The following is a 27,475-nucleotide window of genomic DNA, read 5'->3' as shown; positions in this document are numbered from 1 at the left end:
GAGCACCTGCAGATGGGTAAGGAAAAAGAAGATAAGGCATTTGAAACAGCACACCTCTTTCACAACTCTCTGATCACATCCAAATCCCCGTTTATTTGTTTAAGAGAAGCGGGAAAAGTACGGCCCCTGGTAGGCTTATGCATTCCTCCCCAGTATAAGTGGTATTTTATGCACCTCAAATATCAACTTACATCTGAGGAAGGTGATTCAAGAATGATACCAAATCCTGAAACAGGGGTCTCTGGTTTGAGAGCGGGTTCAGCTGCATGCAGACTGGATTTTTCAGAGTTGGTCGACAGTTTCTTTTCATTCTCTACAGTGCTGGACTTCTTATTCACAGTAACTGGTTCAAAAGTCTTTTGGGGCAATTTTTTCTTCTTATTTCTCTTCCTTGATATTGTTGCCTTCTGTGCACAGATCAGGGGAACGGGAGGCTGCTGTCTATTTTGGGTTCCAACTGGCGGGAAACAAAAGCTGTGAATATATTTATGGACATAAACTCTGCCCCACAGATGCACACAAATTCAGGTTAAAACTAAATTATTGATTTGCTGTGCTCCCAGACAAATAGCAAACAGACCTATAAATTGTGGTAAGAAACATTTTTAAATCAAATCTGGATAATTTCTTCATTAAAACGAGGACATCATCAAACTCCTTTGTAAAACACGCTGAATCTATGATGAAAAATGCAATAGAAAAGCTGGGAATTATTAATGACCGATGAGGGTGAGGGGAGGAGTGGGGAGATGTTTGTGGCATAAGTACTTAAGCAATGATTACAGTTGTGTTGCATTGTATGTCCTTCCACATGACCAAAAATTGCTGTGTCTCTGAACATCTTTTACTGACATAAATAAAATACCACTAATTGCATTAGCACCAAATTTAGCCACCATGATAATTAGTTGAACGAGAACATGTAAAAGTCCTGTGCTATCAAGGAGTGGAAATAGCATTGAATATTTCTAGAAAACAGTAAGCTGAGCTTGATGCCTGTTTTGGTTTTTTGTACAGTGGCAGCCAGGCTTTTTGCAGGGTTAGGTTCCTTAATGCCCTGCAAAGAGGAGGGTTTGTGAGCTAGCTGGAGATATATGCAGATGCAGCAAATGGCTCAGGTGTTCCAGCTATTTGCTATGGCTTTTATTTCAGAGGTAATGTTTCTCTGATCAGCAGCCTGGGACCATTGATGAGCTCCAGCTGATTGGAGAAGAGCTGCCCATTGAAGTATATGCCACAGCAAACAGCTCATCCTTAACTTGGACAACCTGCTGTGAACCACCTGGGTACAAATGATCCAAGTTCTGCTGTACACAGAAACGTACAATTCACATGCTACACCTGAAGCCTGATGACTTATTTCTTATTTATATCATTTTAATATTGAACATTTGCACGGCACTGTGAAAAAATCCAGCTATACTTTAGTAATTAAGGACCTGATCCCGTAATCAGGTTGATAGGTGAGTCCTTCCTTAGGTATCAGCTTTCAGGATCAGGACCAGAAACAAATGCTAAATGACTTTCCTTTTGTCCACATGCGAGTGAAATTTTTATGGAAAACTCCACGGCACTGAGTGAACAACAAACTGCTCTTATTTACAAGGCTTCTTCAAAAGAAGTAACACACTGTAGTGTTATTTACTTAATAGATTTCGATGATTTTTCATTTCTGGCAAGAACATAAAGGGCTGCGAGTTCCAGTTTGATTTTTTCACTAGAAAGGTGCTTAAGTAGCATTATGCTTACACATATATGTTTGTACATAGGGTGCTAATTTTTAACAAACGTGCCAAACAGGTTCTTCCTTTGCATCTGCTCTTGCTACACCCCACAAAAACTATTTCCCAGGGCTTTTTATAAAGACACCTATTCATTTTCAGGTAATTTACATCCTTCAAATCCAGAAGGCAAAGAGAAATGTATCTGCTATTCTGGATGCCAAGTTTTAATGAGAAAGGTTCAGTCCTGCATCACTTATTCACAAGTCATCTTTACTCATGTAAGTAATCCCGCAGAAATCAATGCAACTCGTTTGAAGGATTACTCATCAAGGTAGGGGCTGTAGAATCAGGTTTTACCATTCTTTTGCAACATCTTTAGTCATATTGATTAATCTTATAATGCTTGTATGAGTGTTCCTTTAGATCACATTATTTCATGAATGATATTGTAAGGCATAAACACCCTTGCTACCCTTTCCACTTCTACCATAGGTCAATTAAGGTAGTGATTAAGCACTGGAACAGGGCACTAAGGGCATTTTTACACATGCAAGTGTCTGGCGCTGTGACACTTACACTTGTGAAAGCAGCAAAATGCATGTCAGTGCTGAGAAAATGGCAGCGGTATGCTTTTGAACTATAACGTTTTGGAGATGCTTTAGTTCAAAAGCACACCGCTGCCATTTTCTGCGTGCTGATGCGCATTTCGCCACTTATACAACTGCATATGGCACAGCACAATGAGCATCGGAGCATGTGCAGAGCAGGCTCTATTAATCGAGTCTGTTCAGAAGTGGCGGTGTGCTGCCAAATGAAAAGGTATGTGTAGAAATGCCCTTAGAAATGTGGTGGAATCTCCATCCCTAGAAATTTTCAAGAGCAGGCTGGATAGATATTTGGATTTGATAGTTTAGTCAGGGCCATGCTGCCTTGAGCAGGGGGCTGGATTAGATGACCTTGTGAGATCCCTTCCAACCCTGTTTCAAGGATTTCTAGGATTTCTTATACTCCCCCACAATTCTAATTGGGAGCTGCTGTCCAGCAAAGGAACTCCAGGATTTCCATTTTGTGCTGATCCGAGTCAAATGACACTCTCTCTGTGCCTCTCTTTTCCCGCGAGTAAAATGGAAATATGAACACTCAGTTTGCAAAACACAGTTCTTTGGACAGATAGTGCTATACAAGTCTCAAATGTGTTGCTGAGGTTGCTAAGTTCCAGGATAAAAGGAGTTGGGTGAAAACAAGTAAGACGGCAGAGAAATCCTACTTTGAATGAACATGGCAAGATAATACAGAAGGGGATGGATTAATGATCCATTCATTTTTCCAATGTAAGGATTTACAGGCCCCTATTATCACGTATCTGAGCACTTCAATATCCTTAATATATTTCAATTCACATTACACCTGCAAAATAGAGAGGTGCTCTGATCCCTGTTGTACATGGGAAACTGAGACACATTAGGTGCTGGGAGTCAAATTTTCCCACAACAACTAAATTGCAATCATAGAAACATAGAAGTCGAGTCGGAAGGGACCTTGTAGATCTTCAAGTCTGACCCCCTGCCTGGCAGGAGAAAAAATTGGGCTCAAATGATCCCAGCTAGGTAGGCATCAAGCCTCCTCTTAAAGACCCCCAGGGTAGGAGCCAGCACCGCTTCCCTTGGAAGTTGCTTCCAGATCCTAGCCGCCCTGACTGTGAAGTAGTTCTTACGGATGTCTAATCTAAACCTCCTCTCCAACAACTTGTGGCCGTTATTCCTTGTTATGCCAGGGTGTGCTAGGGAAAACAAGGTCTCTCCCAAACCCTTCTGGTCCCCCCATGTGAGTTTATAGATAGTCACCAGGTCCCCCCGCAGCCTTTGCTTGTGTAGGCTGAACAGGTTTAGGTCCCGCAGTCTCTCACTGTAGGGTCTACCCTGTAGTCCCTGGATCATGCAGGTGGCCCTCCTCTGGACCCTCTCCATGTTGTCCACATCCCTGCTGAAGTGGGGCGCCCAGAACTGGACGCAGTACTCCAGCTGTGGCCTAACTAGGGTTGCATAGAGGGGAGGATCACCTCCTTGGCCCTGCCTGAGATGCACCTGTGGATGCACAATAAGGTCCGGTTAGCCCTGCCAACCATGACCTTGCATTGTCGGCTCATGTTCATCTTGGAGTCAATAATGACTCCAAGATCCCTTTCTGCCTCTGTGCTCTCAAGAAGGGAGTTTCCCATCTTATAAGTGTGCTGCTGGTTTCTACTGCCCAAGTGCAGCACCCTGCACTTGTCAGTATTGAAACGCATCCTGTTTTTGTTAGCCCACCCCTGTAACCTATCCAGGTCTTGCTCCAGTCTTTCCCTCCCTACTGGCATGCTCACCTCACCGCAAATTTTGGTACCATCAGGAAATTTAAACAGGTTGCTTTTCACCCCAACGTCCAAATCGCTGATAAAGAGATTGAACAGCACGGGCCCAAGGACCAAGCCCGGGGGGACTCCACTGCCCACTTTTCCCCCTGGTCGAATATGACCCGTCCACCACCACCCTGAGTACGACCCTTCAGCCAATCTGCAATCCATCTGACTGTGTAGACATCAATGCCACAGTCGCCCAATTTTTTTTTTTAAATGAAATGGACTGCAATCAATCTACACAAGGAACTTGCTCAGGTATGCTCAGATAGCTCCTTTCTGACCAGATGCAAGCTCTCAGCATGACTGTCTCTCTTTCCTACCCAGTCTTTTGTAATTAAATCACTCCAGTTGTACAGTCTGCTCTCTGCATGTCCTTTCATAGCGTCTGATGAAGCAACCTGTTGCTCATGAAAGCTTATGCATCCCTGTTTCAGTTACCCTGCCTTCTGCCAAAGCACCTTCTGAAAATTTCATCCCAAGTAACCTGCCTAAAGAACAGGGAACTGAAAACTGGTGTTCCAAGTCCCAGCCTAGTCCAGTAAGCACTGGATCTCTCTTCCAGATGAAAACATTGCCTAAAGACATTAGGCTTGATTTAACACTTAGTGTGCAAGAGGCTGATCATTGTACCTGCTTGAATCTGCATTAACTTCCTCATGGTTTTGAGCTCCTGGAGAATGGCCTGCAAGGTTGACTGACAGTTACAAGTGCAGCAGTTTGGTCCTACTGATGAATTCACCCCTGGAATTTCCCCTAAGAAAGAAAGAAAATAAAAGGAGGATAAAATAAAAAAAAAAATCTCGACAGGATTTTGAAGACAGCAACATACACTATCAAAAAATTGAATCCAACGAAAGCAAACCAATAATTTTCAATACATTCATTTTTGAGAGGAGGGGGCCACCGGGTTTTATCCAATTATCAGTGTAAATGCTGACATGCTGTTGGGAACATGATGTTACATGGGCTGGTGAAGACTGCATGGAAGTGGGAATACAATGTACTCTCACAGCAGGGCTCTCTATTGTCAGGTTAGTTCATCTCAGATAACAATAGCACCAAACCTCATTATAAACATACTCACTTTATCATGCACAAAAAACCCGTCTCCTAGAACAGCCTTACAAAGAATGGGTAGCTGTCTGTATAATAAAGGTTTATATTAAGCCTTAAATGAGGGCCTCCGATTTCTAAAATTGCTTGAATGCTACACATGTTGCTTTACAAAGTGAAGAACTGAGAGTGGAAATAAGATTCTCAGTTCAGAGACACACAGGAACCAACGGAGGAAAAGAATCATCAACAAGAGAGCTGGGAGAGTCTGCTCTACCAGAGCAGAGTCATTTTCTGTGGCGTTTTCTCTAGTGCCAAGTCCCAGATGGGACTTTTACAACTCCTCTGTGGAAATTAGGGAACAGCCCAATAGACCACTGGCCAGAACACCTTACTAATGGGTCATGCTAATTTTCCTTTCTGCAGTTTAATCCCATTACTCCTAGTTGCTTCCTATTGCACCATCCTTAGTACTATCTCAGCCTCCACGGTCTTTACATCTCCTACCCAGCAGTTTAGCTCAGAGGGCAGGTCCAGATCTCTGCTGGCTGGACCTTGTGCAGCAGAATCTAAGGTTTGTTTTAAAAGAATCATCTTTCAGCTCCTTAAAGCTGCAAAAGAAACCTTCCAAAAGATAAACTGAATATAACTTGCTGTGGTGGTACCTGCCTGAATGGCAGTTAACGCTGAAGACTATGATGAGGATTTAAATCAGTAGCGATTTTACAGCTCAACAAAGCAAGGAAAGGGACAGTCATTCTGAAGCTGTCCACAACTAAATACAAGTCATCTCATTTTGGTGTCATAAGTGGACTGACCTTGGGGGAGCACCATCACTTATGTTCTCCAGCTTGACTAGCAGACACCTATGGCGGCTTTCATGGTTGCTTAGCCAAAGCATATATAATTCATTCAGTTTTCTTTCTTAGTTTCCAACATCCTCCATTATTTGTATGGTTCGTCTCTGACACCTTTCACTCCACCTCCACTATGTTAACAACTTTATAGTTCTGGTTTGTACCACATCCCGAGCTTGTGTCAATAGGAAAAGCTCCCCAAATCTCGCTGTGTCTCCAAATCCATGCAACTCCCTTCTTGATATGGTACATCAGGTATTGAGCCCAACCTACGACTGTCTGCTTTGGGCAATGTTCCCCAGAGACCAGATTTAAGAAAAAAGTGGTCACAATCCTTCCAGAAGCCACTCACTTGTAAAGCAAAGAGGCTGCTCACAGAGGATTGCTCAGACCTTCTTAGTGATATCTGTTGACTGTCTTACATATAAAGAACCTGACATTTAAAATGAATATATTTAGAGATCTGCTGTTAACACTGCATTGAGGTAAACAGGGTAGGTCCCATCTTTGAGGGCTCCTGTTTTAGGCTTTCTGAGAACTAAGAAAAAAACTACTGCACCAGCTCCATTTGCTTTGTAACACACTGGCAATCTCAGATTAAAACAAGAACAAGTTAGTGACTCAGGATGATTTTGCCCGACTTGGTCACATACTTTGTCCGCTGCCTGTTCAGACTGAGTGCTGTTTTAGGGGAATGGGGATAGAAACCATCCTTTACGTTCTCAGTGGTCCATAAAGTGCTTAGCATGCTGTTAGAGCTGTACAAACAATGCTTGGAGAAGATTTTTATTTGTCGGCTTGTGGCAGATTACTCAGAGTCCCTGAACTTAGTTCTGCCAATACCCTTCACCTGAGCATTCATTTAGACTAGACCTCTCTACAGTAGATTAGGTTCAAGGCAACTTCCAACTGTTCATGTGCTTTGTAAGAAAAAATTCAGTGGCAACAGCACAGCTACCTGCCCTTTAGTGAGGCAAGCAGCTGTCTTGGATGCCAACAAAAATAGAAGACAGTTATATGAATAACTACAATTAAAGAAAACAATGAAAAATCCCTTTCACCCCTCCCTCTGGGCTTCCTCAATGCTGCTTGCCTACTCTCTGTCTGTCTTCTTTGAATAATAAGCTCTTTGGGACAGGCCTGGCTTTATTTTGTCTCTTGTACAGCTTCCAGGTTGTTGCTGGGGCTTAACAAATAATAAATAAGAATATTTGAAAGAGACTTTTTTCAGATTCTACATTCTGGTGAATGGCATATAAAAACTTTGACAAAGCAAATTCTGTCAGTAAATACCTGTTCATCTTCCCTCTTACAATACAATGCATTCCTAATGAAGGCATGCAGGCATTGAGGCCCCTGACTGAAAACCAAAGGGTCTATTTTCCCATTGAGGCATGAGGGATTTACATTATAATCCCCATTAGCATTGATAGAAATTACCCATGTAAATCTACCGTATGTACTGTAAATGGGAAAAGAGACCACCAATATTTCAAATCAAAGCAGGGTTCTACTGACTTCATACATATTCATAAAGATTTTTTATTTTACTTCCATCCTCCTTCTTCTGATCGGTTACACCAGTGTCAGAAACATCATGGAGAATGTTCTCAATCATTGTTCTAGGCACTATCTTTATCATTTTTAGAGGACAAAAGAAACCTTTTTCAACTTAGTATAAATCAATTTTTAATTTTAAAAAGAGAAGCGACTTTTTAGGTTTATGGAGGATCTTTAAAGAGCCATCTCCCTCTACTCTGGAGGGAAGCCAACATGTGAATTTGATACTGGCTTGTATGACTGATAGAGACGACACAAATACATCGTTTGGTTGCTCTCTTTGCATGATCAGCAGATACTCCAGGACAGTTCTTCCTGCAAATGGATCTGCTGATAATAAATCACATTGGTGTTAGATTTCTACAACAACAAATTTATTCTTGAAAAGCATGCAAGTGCAATCCACCAAAATTAATCTCAGCAGAACCAAAAACCTATTCCAATGGGACACCGCTTTCACATTCTCTAAAGAACACTGAGAAATAAAAACCAAAAATATTGATATTGCACCACTGACCTCTGGGGAACTACTTATGTTCATGCTGGATGGGGATGCTACATCAGTCCCCTGTCCACAGATTCTACTGAAATTAATGGGGCACTCAACAAGCACAGACGCCCATGTGCCGTCCTGCCCAGTTTGCAGCGTTGGTACATCGAAGTCAGATCTGAGCAAAGGTCCTATGGATTTTGGGGATGCAGTCAGGTCCTTCTTATTTGCAAACCTTATATTCCCTTCCTTCCTTTGCAATAATTCCTGTGTTTCTTTTTTCTTCATCTCCTCCTCCTCTCCTTTTCTGCCCCTTTTTCCATACTGTCTTCCATACTTGACCATCTCATTGCGCTGCATGTCCACCCTCCACCCATTCAAATCCCTCTTTTAAACGTACTCTTTCTATGAGGCTTATGAGCACCAAGACCAGGTCTATGCTACACAGTTTGCCAGCATAACTACATTGGCTAGGGGGGCATAAAGATTGCACTCCTTTGGCTGATGCAGCTTTGCTGGCAAAACCCCTGGTGTGCACAAAGCTATGTTGATAGAAGGAGCTTTTGTCCATTTTGTCATTCATGGAGGTTGCATAACTATGGTTGAAGAAAAGTCCATCTTGTCAAGACATAGCATGTCTTCACAAGGGGATGGCTCCAACATAGCTATGCAGTCATAGCTACAGTAGCAGAGGCTCCATAGTGTAGACAAGCCATAAGTCACTGCAGAGTTAACAACATCTGTCACACTTTAATATATTAAAACAAACTGAACTAGGAGAGCTACAAAATGAGACCCACTGCCACGTCAGCCTCTGGGGCTCCCAGTTTATTTGGTTCCAATCATTGCCTATATAGGGATAGAGTAAGCCCTGCGAAGACTGAAGCTGAAGACTGTCAGTTTTTCAGTGCGGAGAGTAATTCCTCTTGTACAGCTCAGGGAATCATTTTTCATCATTTATAACAGATGCAACTCTTGTGCATCTTTAAATAAGGACACAGCAGACAGCACTGTATGGCAATTAATAATAAATTGCAGTTGGCTCCAGAGATATCTGGTAATTCTTCTGGATGTAAACTCATGTTTATAATGTTGATACACAAAACCTCTGCAACTGAGGCACCTTTTTCAAGATTCAGGTTGAATGAGAAGGGAAGCTTTCTGAGAGAGATTGAACAGACTGTGGAAGAGTCTACCAAGAAAGGAAGTGAAAGCTCCACTGCTTGGGTCATCTATAGCACTAGGAGGAAAACACACTTAAAAGCACTGAACATCTAGTGTAAGGAACAATAATACACTGGAAGGTGATGGGCTACATGTTTTAATACATGTTAGACATTGCTGAATTCCATCATATTTTATTTTAAATAGTCCCATATAAAAAAATGCCTAAGGTTAAACTGGAACTTTATACCCTAAGCTGATTACTAGCCAGATTCTGCATCCTTACACCAAGAAGGGTCTTGCTCTGCAAGCAGTTCTGCTGTTGGTTCTACTGTTCTATCAAGAATGACATGGAGTGACACAATCTGGCCCTTACCTAGCTATGAATTCAGTAACAATGGCAGGACCCGATTTAATCAATACAGAAATAAAACCTATATAACAGAATATTATCAATTATGCCCCGTCATTAGGAGACCACTTTAAAGGCTCAGAAATGCAAGAGCAGAATGCTCCATGCCCACACTCCCAGGTTTTCAGAGTGATAACTATACATTCATTTTGTAAACTATGAACAATTCGCAATTTTAATGCAATATTACTATAATTATCTGAACAAAGGTAGATATTTACTAGAGTAAAAAATAATGCCATGTGGAGTAACTAACAGTGATCGTACCATTGGATCCCACGGTTCTCGTTTGATTTTGGAAGGTTTTAGACCGAGTTCCATACTGCCCTGAAAAATGGCTGGCTTGGGGTGATAATTCATTCCATGCACCACTCTGAGAAGGATGGAGGCTCGCCTGGGACTCTGCAGGGGGGTTCAGGCGCTGGGCCCAGGCTAAGTCTAAATCCTGGGGTTCTTCCTTCAGTTTTTCTCCTTCTTTGCCAACGCGCTGATAGATTCTTCCAGCGCTGTCATTCAGTAATCTTCTCATCCCTGTAATTTGTTTTTTAATTTCCCGGCTTTCATCTCCTAATGAAAACAGAGCCACAGTTATCACTGTAAATTAGCAAAAACGGTAATGGGGAGAGATTAGTGATTTTAGATGCCAATAAGAGTTTCTAGCTGCTGGAGTAAAATAAATAAATAAGTAAAAGACATGGCTGAGTGGCAGTTATCATCTCCTGTGCCATGCGTTAGTACAGAAATGGCTGAGATAGCTCTGGGTTAAGAGACCTGCTGGCTTGCCTAATGCTGCTTCTAAAGCTCTTATGTTTAAGAAATGCATTTCTTTTCCTGAAGGAAATAACAATGGCTCCCGCAGCCTCAAATAAACTGTCCTTTTAAGACACCAACCCTACTTCAGCACTGACATAAATGGGAATTTTGTCTCAGTACAGCAAGCAAGATCAGACCCTAAACATATCAGCAGGACATCTGCTCAGGGGCAGACCCTCCTCTTCCCCCCAAAATCAATAACGTAACTCCCATTGACTTTAATGGAAGCAACATCAGTTCTTTAGTCCCTAGAATTTAACAATAATAGCATACACAGAAGTAAAATTTAAAAAAGCAGCTAATATCTCTGCAGTCTTGTGGAACCTAACTGCTGGAAGCCTTCAAACGCAAATTATGAAAGCAAAAAGAAAATATGTACAAGAAAAATGTAACTGTTTCAAATACATTCAGCACATTTAAATAATAACGATTACATACTTTAATGCTCTTGGCACCATTTAGGTATTAATTTTATGTATGAAACTGCTGATTGCACAATGAATATATATGTTTTGGGCAGATAGTAGCTATTTTGCTCGTTAAAGCATGCATTACATTTCACTGGTAATAAGGAAATGTTCATAACCACTTCTGAAATAAGCAGCTTCTATTTTTTACTGGTAATAGAAAAATCAAACATCTTAAGCAAGAAGGATAATGAAGATCAAGACATGGATAGAATCAACCCTCCTTTTATATTATATTCAAGGCAGGGCTACTCAGTATAATCTTTTCTTTGAAAAATATTTCAATTTACATTCTAACCCCCCTCCCCCACAATAAAAAACATTTTTTTTTATAGAGGTAACTGTACAAAAGAGCTGGTGTAAAGAAATGAACAATAGCTCCAATTCAGCAAGGTATGGGAGCATGAGCCTGGCTTCAAAGAGGCAGTCAGTCTCATTGATTTCACTGAGTTTATCTGCGCGTCTTAGATACCTTGCCGAACCAAGGTCATTAACATTACTACTGCTTTAAAAAAACCAAACAAAAACATAATATGGGTCATGGTTCAACCTCTTGGAGCACATTGCCTAGGGCCCACAATAAAGGAGGCCAGATTTGTTCCTGCTGGACATAAAACTAGTGAAAGGCCAGCTACCTGATCAACTGAATCATTTGACCCTGGGCCAACTCTACCTTCAGTTGAGGTTGTTCCAATTGGCTCCAACTCACTGGCAGGGTAGCTTGCAAGAAAGCTCTCTAATCTGGGTAGGATTTGCCGATCCACTAGAAGGATACTAAAGCACTATTGCTACTATAGCAATAAAGAGAAGGCAGGGTGTTTTGTGCAAGATTTCACTCTCATGAACTTCTTTATATGAAATGTAATATGAAATATAAATGTATGCTGGAAGAAGTATTAGAAGCACTTAGAAAACTTATCCATTTTAATTTTATGCTTTTAGGAGCCAATTTAGAAAGTTGGCAAGTGTTCTCAATTCTTGGCTTCCACAGAAGTTGACAGTCCTCCTCACACCATTGGCTTGCTTCTACCTAGGTACTTAGATAGTAACTCTGGGACACGAACCATGATTTTTATTATAAGTTTGTATGATGCGTAACAAAAGGAAGTTCTGGTCCATGTTTTGGTTCCTATTCACTTCCACAATAGAAATAAGCAGAAATATTAATATTAGGGGTGTACCAATAAAGAATTTTTGGGCCGATACTGATGGCTGATTATTAGCGAGGCATTCTGGCCGATACCGATCTGATTGCCAATATGCCACCTGGCAGCTTGGAGAACAGAGTCTGGCTGATAAGTCTGTTGTGGGGGAGGAAGGGACATGTGGGGGTGCAGGTCCAGGCCATCGTGGTGAGGGAGAGAGTGGGGCTGGGGCAGGTGCTACCCAGCCAGGGTGGGGCAAAGGACAGAGCTGTGAGCAGCTCGTGAGGGAGGTGGGGTGAGGGGGCCAGCTCCTACCACTACACACATCCCTGGGGGAGGTATGGGAGGGCACATGCCTCCTGGATCTGTGTATGGGGCGAAGGTGGGCTGGGACCAGGGGTAGTGCTGGGCTCTTCCTGACGAAGGGGCTGGGCCAGGTCTAGGCTTGGGGTGGGCAGAGGGTCTAGGCTTGGGGTGGGTAGAGGCACTGGGGAGGATACAGAAAATTTTGGGGTGGCTATAGCTCCTCCCATTTCCCCCACTCCCAGTGCTACCGTCACCACCTGCCCCAAGCGCAGCTGCAGCCCAGACCAGCCCTACCTGCCAGGAAGAACCTGGTGCTGCTCCCAGCCCCAGCCTGCCCTCACCCCGCACACAGATCCGGAGGGCACATGCCCCCCATGACTCCCCTGGAGGAGCTGTGGGAGCCCCCTCCCCATGTCCCCCATGATCTGCTCATGGCTCTGTCCCGCACCCTGCCTCACCCCTTCCCTCACTGTGGGAGCCTGGAGCTACACCCCTTGTGCCCCTTCCCCCACAACAGACTTGCCAGCCAGACGCTGCTCTCTGAGCTGCCAGGCCAGCTGCATGCATGCTATGGCTGCGCTTATGCATGAGGCATTTATCAGCAAGACTGGCAATATCAGACCAAAAAAGCCGATTGCCAATGTCAATTTTCCTTTTATTGGTGCCGATATGACATGGACTGACGTACTGATGCACCTCTAATTAATATGCCTATATCAGGGGGCTTAACCTCCAGCCTGCGGGCAAATATGGCCTGTAGAGCCTTGGAATCTGGCCCATGGGTTCCCTATAGGTTGGGAAATTTGGTGGCAGAAGAGCAGTAGCAGTACTGCCATCCCTTCCTGCTGCCAAAATCCTTAGCTCCATACGGAGGGACAGAGCTGGGCCATACCGCCTTCCCTCTGCATGGCTGGGTTGGGGCTGGGCTGTGTTCCCTTCCCCCCACTGCAGGGCCAGGTCACACCCTCTTCCCTCCACTCAGTCAGGTTGGGGTTGGGCCACAACTCCTGCCCCCTCACCCTGCGCAGCTGGTTCAGGCCAGGCCATGCCCCCTCCTCTCCACCTTGCCAGGTTAGGGCCAAACCATGCCCCCTTCCTCCTACAGGGATGGGCCATACCAGCTCCCCCTGCAGAGCCAAGCTGTGGCCAGCCCAGGCCCCTTCCTCCACATGGCTGGATTAGGGTTAGGCTGTCCCTCCCCTCCCCCTTTACATGGCCGAAAGGGGTCCTGCCACGTCTGGCCCACATTGGGATCAGGCAGTGCCCATCTGACCCTCCCCCCAGCCAAAAAGGTTGACCACCACTGGCTTATATCATCCAGCACTATGGATAAAACAATATGCTTTATTACAATTTCTGAATTTAGTATACACGTTTATTAAATGCTAAGGGAGGAGAGGGAGAGGAGACAAACCGGAACTAAGTGAATATTAAGGGCCTCACACATTTCCCACAACTGGCTGCAGTGGCTGCTATCTTGCCCAGCCCTGGTGACGGGCTAGGATAGTTTCTATTACCTTGGTAGTTTTTGCTGGGCCTTAAAAGTTGACAAATCCTCAAAACAGGAAATAGGGAAGTTAAATCTAACTCTGCTTCCTAGTACACATAAATTTCAATGAGTCTTTAATGAGGTGGTCAAATACTATTACTAAATCTTTAATATGCACATATAACATCTTGTATTTTATTTCCTCGCATCTTTATATACTTCTGTGCATTTCAGTCACCACAATCCAGAGGCTCTTCAATGACTGCAGCTAGCTGCACACTGGCACACCTCTGCGCTAAATAGCACATTGCTGCTCTTGGACTGACTCTCACTGCAGGAGCCTTTCCGTTTTTAAATAGTTCTCAAGCCTAAGGCCTAGAGTCCGGATGAATACATGTGTTGTGGCTCCCTTGACCTATTCAGGATTTGGAGAATCCCAGCTTCCTTTGACAAATATAAGTTGCTAGCTGTATCACCTGCCAAGATATGCTTATAAAGTGTAACTGGTGATAATGTCTCACCAAATGTCCTGAAGTAATGCCTCAGTGGTATAAACTCCTTACCCACATTTGTCTGATTTGAGTATTGGCTTTTCAACCTGCTGCTAACACTTAATTACTAATGTTAATGGCTCCACTACTCAGCCTACTAGTGAATAAAAATCAGGTAGCAACTGGGAGTAAAACCCAAGGGGCTGTGAACTGGGAGCTGCTGCAGGGAAGCAAACAGAGAAGAACAAAAAAGAAAGAAACATGAAGAAGGGGGAAACCTCAGAAAGGAAGACAGAGTGGTGAGAAAGCAAGAATAGATGTAGTGGGGCCTCGAGAGGCAGGCTCTCTCATCGAGTCCTCAATAAGATACCAAAATAAATAAATACAATACAAAATGCCCTGTTGATCTCTGGGAAAATCCCCAGTCAACAGTGGGGAGAGAGGCACTCTAGACTAAGGGGAGAAACTCCAAAAAAACATATACTATAATTAAACAGAGATTTTGACCCTCTCCTCCACGTGTGTTTCACACTCCAGTTTAGGCTATATATATATTTCCATAATTTTCTTGGTAGACACAGCAGAGGGGAGCTGTGGAATTAGAAGTGCCTCTAAATAGTAAGTTATACAGCATATTGTATTACCTTCACTGATGTGAAATAGTGCCTTATTCTACAAGCAGTCACTTTGATTTCACCGAAACCAAAAGTTCCTTTCTGTATAAAGTGCTATTCAACATGAAGGCAGGCAGCAAAATCGGGCCCTATTTTTAGATGTTAGAAGCTGTTTCTCAGAGATATATTCATAGCAGAAATGCATCAACAGAACATTATTTGTATTATTTCTTGCTAGACTATCTTATGCAAGTATAACTAATTTGTAACTTTCACGTGGCCTGACCTCAAGCTGCCTTAGTGAAGTTCAGATATGTTTTTTTCAGAGCATTAGATGCAGTCCCTCTAAACTAATGGTAAACTGTTTCCTTAATGAGCAAGCATTCCTGTACAGAACTCGAAGCACCACAGTTATTAAAATATTTCAAACGAAAGCAACTTAAATTTATTAAAACCAAATTCTCTTATTAGTAGTAAATGCTTGCGTGTTTTAGGTGCTGCTGTGGGTTTTGTTGTATTAAGTACCAGAAGCATTTATAAATAACTTATGTTAAACAATTTTGATAACTCGTTCACTCAGTTCTGAACTCCTAGCTGGGAGAGCATGTCTCCACTACTTTTTTTTCCTTCTTATGCTTCATCTGTGTGTAGTATATTGTATAAATATAGGTCATGTTGTGATTTTATAGAGATAAGCCTAATAGACTTTCTATTGGAAAAATGGAGAGAACTACAAAATGCCCAGGGTTGTTCAAAAATGACATAATAGTGTTTAAGAAACAATATGAGCTTTGGGGATCCTATGTACTCCCACAATAAGTAGACATAAATAAGCAGACAAAGATACACAAGTGGGCACAGCTAAGGTTGCATCTTCACCCTTCATTTTGCCATTGCTAAAATAACCTAAAACTTGCTTAGCACAGATTATATATTTAATTTTCAATTTTTTTTAAATAGCTAAATTAAAACTAACAACTTTTTGTGGCTTCAAAAACTTGCAGGGTTACAAAAAGTTGTAACAGAGCAAACAGGTTATGAATCTAGAACATAAGAGGCTATGTTGCCTGTCTGTATTGAACTGCATACTTCACTTAGTGCCTGTATTGAGGGCAGCCAAACCCAGCTTCTGTATTGGAAGAATATGGAGGATGGATTCAGGGCACTTCAAGGGACTGGGGAATGTGAGGCTCATAATGAAAGACTTCTGTAAGTGCACGGCATCCTTTCTTAGAGTGTGTCTGCAGTACATATATAATGCAGCATCATATAGGGATATCCACAGAGTGGCCCAGAATTAGCTCACCCAGGCAGAACACTATGTAAATACAACCCAAAATACTTCACTTAGTGCTAGTTTGAGTATGCCTGCACAGCACTTCACTGCCCCATGCAGACTAGGTCTGCCAACGTGGAAGTATTTGATTCGGGTGATTCGGACAGTGATTCAATTCGGAGATTTGGATCACAGTCCTGAATCGATTCGGCCAAATCAGCTTTGGAAGATTCAGCAGTGATTTCGAGAGATTCAGTGATTTGGATTGGCTGGAGAGAGGCCGGCTGTAGGTTCTCCCACAGCTCCTCTGGCTGTGCTTGCCTCTTCCCAGGTGGGGGGAGTCACAGGAGAAGCCCCCATGGGGCCGCTGGGGCTGAGCGGTGCTGGGCTCCAGGTGACTGCTGGAGCTACCCTAGCTCCCAGGCAACGTGCAGCACCCTGCTGAGCCATGCTACACCTGTGCCATGGGGCAGCTGCCGTGCAGGTACCAAGCAGGGGGGGTGAGATGCCCACTGCCCCATGCTGCGCAGGGGGGGCTCCACCATGAGCCCTCAGTGGCCCCCAATCACTGCTACTAGAGCTGGTGAGTGAGGGGCTTTTTTTTTTTTTTTTTAAAGTGCTGGGAGGCTGGGGTGGGCAGGGCAGCCGGATTCCTAGATTCCTAGAGTCAGAAGGGACCTCAGTGGGCCATCTAGTCTGACCCCCTGCCCATAGCAGGCAAGAAAAGAGTCACCAACCCTGGGGTTATGAGATCCCAGCCAGGTGCCTGTCCAGTCTCCTCTTCAAGACCCCCAAGGATGCGGTGAGCACCACCTCCCTTGCGAGCCCATTCCAGATTCTGGCAACCCTTACTATGAAGAACTTTCTCCTAATGTCCAGTTTAAACCTTCTCTCTAGTAGCTTATGGCCATTGTTCCTTGTCATTCCAGGGGGTGCCCTGGTGAACAGCTCGTTGCCTATTTCATGTTGCTCTCCCCTTATGAATTTGTACGCCGCCACAAAGTCCCCTCTCAGCCTTCTCTTGGAGAGTCTGAAGAAGTTAAGGGCCCTTAGCCGTTCCTCGTAGGGCCATCCCTGCAGGCCTCTAATCAGGCGAGTGGCTCTTCTTTGGACCCTCTCCAGGTTGTCCGCATCTCACTTGAACCACGGTGCCCAGAACTGGACACAGTACCCCAGCTGTGGTCTAACCAGTGCCACATAGAGGGTGAGAATCATTTCCCTGGGCCTGTCTGTGAACCATTGGGCTTCTTCCACAGTTCCTCCGACTGCACCTGCCTCTGCCCTGGCAGGGGGAGCCACAGGAGCTCTACACAGCTGCCACTTGCCCAGCCGGTGTGAAGGGAGGGTGGGGGCGATGCAGGCATGGTTCACTCCAAGCAGCAGCAAGACATAGCCCCCGCTCCCACGGCTGCCGCACCTACGTCAGCACTTGGAGCAGGGCCTCTGTTCTGTCACTGCTTGCCAGCTGGTGCAGCAGGCATGGGATGTGGGCACAGCAGTGCTGGGAGTGGGGGCTATGCCCTGCTGCCACCTGCCCCCTTCCACCTGGAGCCACATCTGCATCCCGCCCCTCTGCCCCAACTGGGCAAGTGGCAGCAGAGCAGAGCCCCCACTCCCAGTGTTGCTGCACCCACATCCCGCACTCTCCTGCCCCCTTCCCTGAGTAACGTACCCCCCCACCAGGCTGGGCAGCTTGTCCCAGTCCCAATCCCTCCCTCCCCCACGCCCCTTCCCTCTTCTCTTCCCCAACCCCAACAGACTTACTGGCTGGAGGCAGCTGTCAGCTGCCTGCTTAGCCTATGGCTGAATCTCCAAATCAGCCAAATTTTTTCCAAATCTATCTGAAGCATCTGAATCGATTCAGAGCTTTTACTTGGTCTCCCGATTTGATTCAGATACAGAGATTTGGTCCCTGAATCAGGCCAAATCTCCTCCGAACCAAATCAGCTACTGAAGCTTCGCAAAGTCCTAATGTAGGCATGCCCTTAGCTGACCGTGAATGAGCCAACGACACTCTCTTGTGTTGGTGCTATGATTTGCAAACACCTACCCAGAAGAAAAGGAATTCCTTACCAGAACAAACCTCTGCACCCCTTGATAAGGACCAATCACATGCCAAACCCCAGCTTCCAAACTTCAGTCATTTTTGCTGCAATCCTCTTGAGCCTCATCAAACAATAAGTTTTACATCACAAGTATATATGAAGGCCAGTAAGGAAAGACAGAAATACGAGAGAATCTCATATTTTTCTGCCCTGTGCACATTTCCCTTGATCAAAGAACTTTCAAGTTGAAAAAAATAGTAGCAGGGAGGGACCCAGGCCTAGATAGGACCTCATGTCATGGGTTGAGTCTAGTCTCCTACCATTGCTGACATCACATCATATAATCCTTTCACAAACTTACTGTGCTCCACTTTTAAAGTAATGAGATCTTTTGCCTCCATTATTTTGATTGGACGGCTGTCTGAGTCTCTCACTACAGATAGTTATATACCCATTTGTTCTTGTGCCAATACTGTTCACTAGCTCAAATAGTTCTTTTCCCTCCCTGATGTTTACCCCTCTGACATACTTATTGGCAGCAACCAAATCCCCTCTAGTGTCTTTGTTTTGCTAGATTAAAAAAGCCAAGCTCTTTTCATCTCCTTCTGCAAGATGGACTCTCTATTCTCCTCCTCATCCTAATAGCACTTCTCTGCACCTGCTCCATTTTGAGTTCATTTTCCTTGAACATGGGTGACCAGAATTGTACGCTATTTTCCAGGTGAGGTCTCACCAGTGTCTTGTACAATGATAATTCTGTATAATGATATTACTGGAATTACTTTGGCTGATGCAAATGAGATCTGAGGATGTCTTTTTTCATGGTTCAGTATGGCAGCTCAGAGCCACTCTGTGATCAACTAGCACACCAAGTTCCTTCTCTTCCTCAGTTCTTTCCATTGACGAGTTTCCATCTTATAGCAGAATTTTTTGCTACTGAACACTAAAAACATGACCTGGCATTGTGTGTCACTGAATTTGATTTCATTTCTATCATACCAGTCTTCCAGAACATCTACTTCACAGAATCATAGAAAAGAAAATTCTTTACTAATGATAACCTGATCCTCCTCTGTACTGACAATGCCACCTAGCATTGCATCATCAACAGATTTCACATGCACATTCATATTCCTTGGTGTCAGGACCATTAATAGATTTTTTAAAAGAAGGTCAGTCTGAAGGCCAATATCTGATCACTCCATTAATAACCACATGATGTCTCCTTTCATCACTATAAACTCCCATTGTCCCTTACCCAGTTCTTTACCACCTTGCAGTTCCTCTACTAATCCCAGTCTTCTCCATATTTATTAAAGATTTCCCATTGGATGCTCCATCAAACACTTTATTCAAGTCTTGACAGATAGGATTGCTCTGCTCCGATTAATTCTTGAATTTCTGAGCACAACTAGGAAGTTGACCTTTTTTTTGTAGTTTATTTGAGATTAGCTGTTTCACTGTGTAGCCAAATTAGTTACATACACATGAGGTAGCACACTACTGTATAGCTGGGGCCAGAAATAGACCCTGTGGGGCCAGATCCTAATCCAGTTATTAGGCATTTATATGCAATCCTATTCCATGCTGTTTGAATCCCTGAAAAACTGTTAAAAGATGGATGGGTTCTTCTCCTGGCTGGGTTTTTTTTTGACTCATCAAGCTTAAGACTAGAATGAAGGCAAATAACAAAAGTAGGAGCTTTAATTTTTTTTGAGAGAGAAAGAGAGAGAAAAATCAAGCTGGGTATAACAGGATCACACCTGGAGACTCAGACTCCTAAGAGCCACTTAGGTGCCTCATCCAAGTAGTATTTCCAGCCCTGAGGCCCCAATCCTACAAACATGGGCGGCACCTTGTATGTCCATGTGGAATCCCTGTGAAGTGGATGAAGGTGCAGCAGATGCAAGCATCCATTTGAGCAATTTGGAGAATCAAGGCCACAGGGTCAGATCCCTCACTGGCAGGCAGAGATGGGGGAGTTGGCTTTTGACTTCAAAGGAAAGTCAGGCTGAAGCTGACTGACCCTGAAGTAACTTAGCAAGAAACAAATTCAAAAACACAACCCCTTCTGCATGCGCTCGATACAAAATTTTTCAAGATTGTAACTCAGATCAAACACATCTTCCTCCGCAGCAGGACTACTGCACTTTCATACCATACTGCAACTGCTAAATACAGCCGGAGGTTTCAGGCCAGAGCTGTTCAATAAATAGCATCACATGATTGTTTTAAAACAAAAAGTGTATTTCAATCACATGCCCCAAATATGTTTTACTTGAAACAAAAACCAATCAGCTGTGGCAGAGACCAAGCAGAGTAAACCTTGACCTAAAAGACGAATGTTTTGCAAAGAAATGACTATTTGAAAGCTCAGCTACATAAAGGAAACCTTCCTGCAATCTCAACTTTAGCTGCTACAAAAATCATGTCTAGGATATCATTCTATTAAAATTAACAAGAAACTTCCTAGACTTACGTTGAGTCAACTTTCTCTCTATGAATAAATTGTGAAAGATATTATTCCTGGAACAGAATAAATTCTTGGAATTATTGAGTAACTTATGCGCTATTCCCCTGTTCCAAGAACGCATTACTTATTTTATCATGACAAAGTAAAGTTATTAATCTGCTGACTTCCATTTCAACAATGTGAAATGTTGTAAAATGCACAGACACCTGCATTACAGTACATTTCAGTTCCACTTTATATCAGTCATAAACATCTCTGTTTTGGACATCTCTTCAAAACAAATGCACCTAGCCTACTTACTGTATGTAGCATTCAATTTTATGAAACTATAAAAGTTCTTCACTGTTAATTACACAGACAAATGTCTCATCACACATTTGGTTACCAGGATAATATAATTAGTTTTCTACATTAACCTTTCAAACACAGAGCTAGAATTTCAAGTTGAAAGCATTGTAAAGACATTGTCTTATATTATATGTTCATATCTTTGTGAAGATAATAAAATACAATAGACAGAAGAACACACTCTTAAAAAGCCACTGTGGCTCTACAAGACAGTGCCGGCTGTACAATCTCCTGACAAACTTGCACTCTCGTTTCTGGGGTAGAATAAAAGTGCTGTCACTATTCGCTAAGGGCTATGGGGCTTTACTAGTTCAAACATCACACAAACAGCCTGACGCTGACAAGCCTTGCTCATGGATATTCAGTGGGGCTGCTTGTCTGAGAAAAGGCATGCAGAATCAGGCTCAGAGACACTGTATTCACTTTCAGTTAATCTCCTACTGATACCTCCTGAAACACTTTGCCAGGCTTCAGTGGGAGCTGGATCAGGCCCTTAGTGAGGTGATGTCTTGAGCATCCGAAATTCCTGAATTCCATGGATTAAAGCCACACAGAGCTAGATCCATACAGGCAATATGCTGCCTGGCACCAAAACAGGAATTCACAGCCCTGAATTAGGCACTTATGTTCTCTGTGTGGTGCAGCAGAAGAAGTAGGTACCTATGGGCATGTCCATACTGGCTCCTGGCTGCTCTCAAGGCTGCCAACAGCTTGACAGCAGAGGTGGAAGGTACTCTCAGGGCATCCTCACTGCCTCAGTTCCAGGTTTGGATCATGCAGAGAGGGAGCTCATGGGTAGGGATAGGATTCAAAGCTCTGGCTCTTCTCCTGGGGTTAGATGTCTGCTCTCTTTCGTTCGCACCACGGTGCTGCACTATCCAGAATGAGGGAAAGGCGTGACTCAATTCTCTTCTACGCAAGGGAATACTTAATATTAAATAGTGAAGTGCTTGGTGGGATGTAATCAGCCTCAATCATAAAGCTAAAGAATGATGCTTCATCACCCTCCCCCTTCCTCTGGCCAAACAAACTGCTAATTATCCAAGGAAAAGGGGATCATCATTAACAAGAGGGATCAGGAGTACCACCATCAGAACAGCCTGCATCAGAACAGCCTGCATCCTGCTGGTTAGGGCACTCTCCTGGGAGATGAGAAATGTGGATTCAAAACTTCCTAAAAGAGGACATCCCAGCAGAGCTCTCTAACCACTGAGCTACTGAATGAAAGGGAAGTTGGTGCCACATCCTCCTCCTCTGGAGTTTGTGTGGAATCAATTTCCCGGATGAGCCCTGAGAATACCTACAAGGTTAAGACCCTCAGGAGACCAAGGCTAAGGAATCCTGAAGGGACTTTAGCAAGTAATAGTGGTGCCAAGCATCTGGACACCTGAGTCCAAGGTGTGCCAGAGCATGCCCGGAGGGAGAACTCCAGGTGCTTGGAGAATCGTTACTGCTCTTGGCCTAGGTGTCTACAAAGTTTAGGTGGCAACTAAGCAGGGGTCTTGAGAGACAGAACTTTGGATTTAGGCACCAATAGTGAGAAGCAGGACAAACTTAGGCACCTAAATCCTTTTTGTGCATCTAGCCCCCAGTCCTTTTATAGAGATGCTCAGCATCTCTCCAATCAGATCTGAGATAAGAGAGGAGCAGGGCTGGGAATGGAAAGGGGGAAAACAGTAAGAAAGCTAAAGATGACAGTGAATAAGCAGCCATGAAAAATGATGAGCAGCTCAGTGACAATCAGTCCTATCAAGCTGTAGTTAGGAAGGCTATATATTACTTCTCTTTCTTTACACATTTTTGATTGTTGGTTTAATTTAATTTTGCTATGGCAGGATTAGCAGGCAGGCTACAGAGGTGAAAGGACATTACATTAAGACAGCACATTAATCCCCTATCCCACCCAAGGCAGAAGCAAAAACCAAACAAATAGCAGCTTCCTGGAAATTGAATTTCTGTTATCCAGATGTCAAAGATGTAATACCCCAATTACACAAACTATTGCCAGTGAAGCATGCCAGCAAATATGCAATGTAAATGGGGTGAGCAGAGAGCTGCAAAACTGCACAGTCAGCATCTGGCTCTGTGAGTGAGTGATAATTAGCACTGTGTGTAGACACTAATAAACATTTATGTCTGAAATTACAACTTTTAGCAGTGTTAATAAAGGATATATTGGCAATTCACAGAATAAAAAGGTCTTGGAAAGAACGTCAGATTAAACAATGGCAGACACTTCCTGCGCTTGCAGACATTTTTTACCACTCCCAAATTGCAAATGGCCACGCTGGGTTGCTCAGAAATTAATCAATGCAAGAACATACCTAAAAAAATGGGTTGTGTTTCTTTGGTCTCCCCGTTAACATCACTGCTGTAGTCAGAGATCTTGTATACCTCATGGTGGTAATCTGGAATGAAAAACGATAAAAAAAAAAAATTAGAATGCAAGCGATCTGGAAAAAATGAACCCGCATACACGGCCACAATTTTACTGTGTAATTTATCAATATATCTTCAGTTTATTCTATGTTCATCAAATTAACCACAGAAAATGTGCTCTGTATCAGCACCTCCTAAAAAACTTTGCTCACACTGAAGAGACTCGACTGAAATATTTCACAGATTTTAGGGAACAGCTATGCCTGGCCTAAATTACTGTGTTCATTTTCACAGCAAATTATCCCACCAGATGCCAATTATCTGGCTTCTTGCTTTACAGATGGAAAGCAAATTTATAATGTAAATGAAAACTTTACCTTTTCAAAAGCCAAGGGAAACTTCAAACTTTACCTCTTAACAAAATTAGTGGTACACACCGGGGGAGATGTTGCTAGGTCTGTGGACTAATCCTGCATCACTGATGTTTTTTGGCTATTTAATTCCTAAGTGCAAAATGCATGGGTATATAGCCATAGAAATTGATCTTACTAAAAAGATATTGCCATCACCAAATGTTTAATATCTGAGTGGCTGGGCCTGCAGATGCCCTGGCCCCATGCTGAACAGGCTGCACATCCCTGGGCCACATGCTGTATATGCTGCATGCTGTGCTGCAGGAGACCTACTGCTGTACCTCACTAGCACCCTGCAATGTGGAATGGCCCCCACCCCCTACTGCACTGTGTAGGGTCCCCAGGTCCTCTGAAGTCACTTGGCAGAGGACCCTCTCAGCCCCCGTCCCACTCCCAGGGGTAGAGGAAAGAAGTGGAAGCTAGAGGAGGGAGGGGGAAAACACAACTCCAGCAGCAGCAGGAGGAAAGCAGTGGGAAGGGCAGCGCCTGAACCACTGCAGGTTAACTTCTTGGGGGCCACATACAGCCACAGGCCGCCTGATGGACAGCCCTAATTTAATATACAAAAAGTTGCAGTTCTACTACTATTCATTTTCCATTTCAAATAAAGTAAAACTTGGATGCTGAGGTCTCAGCTCTGATTGCAGGTGTGCATTTGTTAAAAGCAACTCTCTCATTTGCAAACACCTAAGGAGAGAGGAGTAATTATGGCAGGAAATACTGGGAGACAGCCCTCCTGGAGTCTATTTCTGGCTCTGCTACTGATACACTCCATGACCTTGGGCAAGTCACTTGGGACCAGGCAGTATTAAGCACTAAGCAGCTCTTTTGACATGCTGGATGTTTTTAGCTCCTTGTTTTTATAATGGAAATGCAGGGAGCTCAGCATCTCAGAGGACAAGGTCCTTTAATTCCCTACATCTCAGTGTTTCTCTTTGTGGACTGGGTTTTATCAAACTTACCTGCCTCGTAAAGGTGTTATGGAAATTAATTAATGCAAAGAAAAGTGCTTTGAGCTACTCAGATAAAAGGCACAACAGAAGTGAAGAGTATTATGTGCAGTTGCTCCTTTCATGAGAAACACACCTGCAACCCTGACAAAATAATCATGTCCAGAATTTAAAGACCCTCTGTATTAAATCTTTCTTATTACGCATTGTTATTTATGTGTAAAGCACTAGGCATAAAAGAAAGGAAAAACAAAAGATGTGATCCCAGCAGTGCATCAGAAAAAAAATAACATCAATACAGGCGAGAAAGAGAGGGAGAGAAGTGACTATAGGGAAGGATGACTTCTGTGGATATAAAGCAAATTTAAGGGGAATAGTGACTAGTCACACTTAATGAGCGTTTGTTTACTTGAAAGATTTTTGGATGGGGTGTGCTGGAGAAGTAAAGACTAACAAGGCTGTATGACATACAGAGCCAAACCCCAGACTTTCTAAGTTGCTTTTCCAGAATAAGAAACCCTACAGAATTTACCAGAGTCTTGTTCTCCAGTCATTAAATTCTATTTGTTTATTTTTTCTCCTGTTGATGCAGATTGGGTAAAAGTGTGTATCAGTACCTGGACAGTAGGGACTGGCAGATTAACAAGGTTTAAATTATATGTTGTCTCCAGCAAAAATGATACTGTTCACTTTTGGTTCTTAGCTACTCTGTTAAAGTTACTGCATTTTGCTCCAGAGGTGGCTACATCTCAATAAAAGAATAAAGTGATCTCTACATGCACAGTTGCTATGATCAGGCTGGTAAAGTGCTTTGAGATTCTTTGAGAAGAAACAGGAGAACAACGACAATAGTTTATATATCTTTAAATAAATACAGCACAGGGCTTCCTCTTCAGTCCCCTTCTGCCTCAGATGTCACAGTCCAGGGCCTGTGAAATCCATATCAATTTCACAACAGTAAACATTAAACTGTGACATTACTGAGTGACTCAACCAGGAGGCATAGGCTGATTACAAGGGAGACAACAATCATATATATAATTATCTTGGTAATCAGCTCTGATAGAAAAGGAAAAATACTAAAAGTACATGAGAATGTAATCTTACTGTACTATAAAACACGGTTTTTATCTTCTTGACTCTCTGAGAATCCAAATACATTTCCTTCAGAAATTGCATTTGGCACAGTTGGTCTCTACATTTCTACAAGCAGAAGATTTCCAAGACAAGCCAAGCACAACTACGAATTTACGACCGAACATTAGTTTATCTAGAATGAAATGACGGTTAACGTGGTATTAGCCAAATTCTTAACTTACATTACAGTGAGCCTGTTAAAACTATCTGTCAAATATCTATTTGTCTTTAATTATTTAGGTTATTCTACACTTTTCACAAGTTCCCTGAGCTTGGAAATAAAAATACACTAATCAGTTTCACTTTTGTTTCTCATCAGTTTCACTTTCAAATCCTCATGCTGCTCTAAGCACAGTTCTTCAACCTTGGGGTCACAAGCAATGCAGGAACAGGTTTATTGCTTGAAAAATAAATGTAGTCCTTGGCATTTAATATCCCTTCCAGCCCTACTTCTCTATGATCCTTCGTGCATTTCTACTTGTTGTAGCTTGGCAAGTGCTTCTTTGCACAAGCTTGTATTCACCCAGCTGAACAAAAACCAAATCTACACGTTCACCATGCAAACGTTCCACTGTTACGTTACACATTTACTCATATCTATATATCTCTATAGAGATATATAGATATATATAAAATCTATCTTTTAAAATTTCACGATTTCCTCAAGTGAGATGATTTTCGTTTTAGACCCGCCTTTCTTACACTTGTTCCCGCATAACCTGCGGCAAACCTCCCTCCCCCCTTCTTCATCTTGACACAGGAGTTGTGAACCTCTGGCATTTCTTTTCAGAAAGTGTGACATGACACCAAAGAGACTCTGCCTTCAACTTGGCATGCAGGACACATCCAGCATTTCATGGAGATATTTCAGTTCGATACTTTACAAGATCTCCAGCCGGATCAAGGAGGGGGAAAAACGTCTCCAGCGGCTGCGGTGGCAAGAAACAAACCCCCCCCACCCAACCCAGGTCCACCTGTTTAAACCACCCAGGCAACCTCCGATTTTTGACAAGGACTGGAAGACGGAGGTGTATTTCTCTGACATGAATCAGGAGGAGGGGTGTGTGGGGCGGGGGGGGAGACAAAATTAAAAAATAAAAATAAAATTTAAAAAAAAAGGCAACCCCCCCTTACCCCCAAATCCAACAAGTCCCACGCCAGCCAGCCCCCCTCCCTCTGTCCTCAAATTAAACGAGTGGCGTGGATGTGAAACCTCTCTCCCAGCCAGGCGTGGAGGTGCGCAGCGGCCACAAGAAAGCGCCCGTGCCCCGATGCAAGAGATAATAATATTAAAAAGGGGGGGAGGGAGACCCTTGTCATTCCCCCCCTTTTTTGAATGGTTCAAGGGGGGGGGTCAAATTGAACCCCCTCTTTTTTGGGGGGGCAATGAAATGAAACCCAACTTTATCCTGTACAAGAACTGCCCCTACATTTGAAACCAGCCCAATCGTGGGGAGAGTTGGGGGGGGGG

At 43.4% G+C, this 27,475-nt stretch overlaps 1 protein-coding gene across 1 annotated transcript in view; it reads right to left on the bottom strand.

Moving 5' to 3' along the window:
- The window catches only part of BEND7 (BEN domain containing 7), a 54,537-nt gene extending 30,467 nt beyond the window's left edge, over window positions 1-24,070 (bottom strand). Inside the window, exons 1-5 of the mRNA XM_019543975.1 lie at window positions 24,054-24,070; window positions 23,450-23,616; window positions 9,926-10,225; window positions 4,753-4,875; window positions 192-457 (exon numbers count right to left, since the gene is read on the bottom strand). Coding sequence (XP_019399520.1) covers window positions 192-457; window positions 4,753-4,875; window positions 9,926-10,225; window positions 23,450-23,616; window positions 24,054-24,070 — 873 coding nt within the window. The remainder of the gene's footprint in view (window positions 1-191; window positions 458-4,752; window positions 4,876-9,925; window positions 10,226-23,449; window positions 23,617-24,053) is intronic.
- Between the last annotated feature and the right edge of the window lie 3,405 nt (window positions 24,071-27,475).

The sequence above is a fragment of the Crocodylus porosus genome, unplaced genomic scaffold (assembly GCF_001723895.1).
Source record: "Crocodylus porosus isolate Cpor-Errol unplaced genomic scaffold, CroPor_comp1, whole genome shotgun sequence".
Taxonomy (NCBI): Eukaryota; Metazoa; Chordata; order Crocodylia; family Crocodylidae; genus Crocodylus; species Crocodylus porosus.
This window is presented reverse-complemented; position numbering and strand designations above follow the sequence as displayed.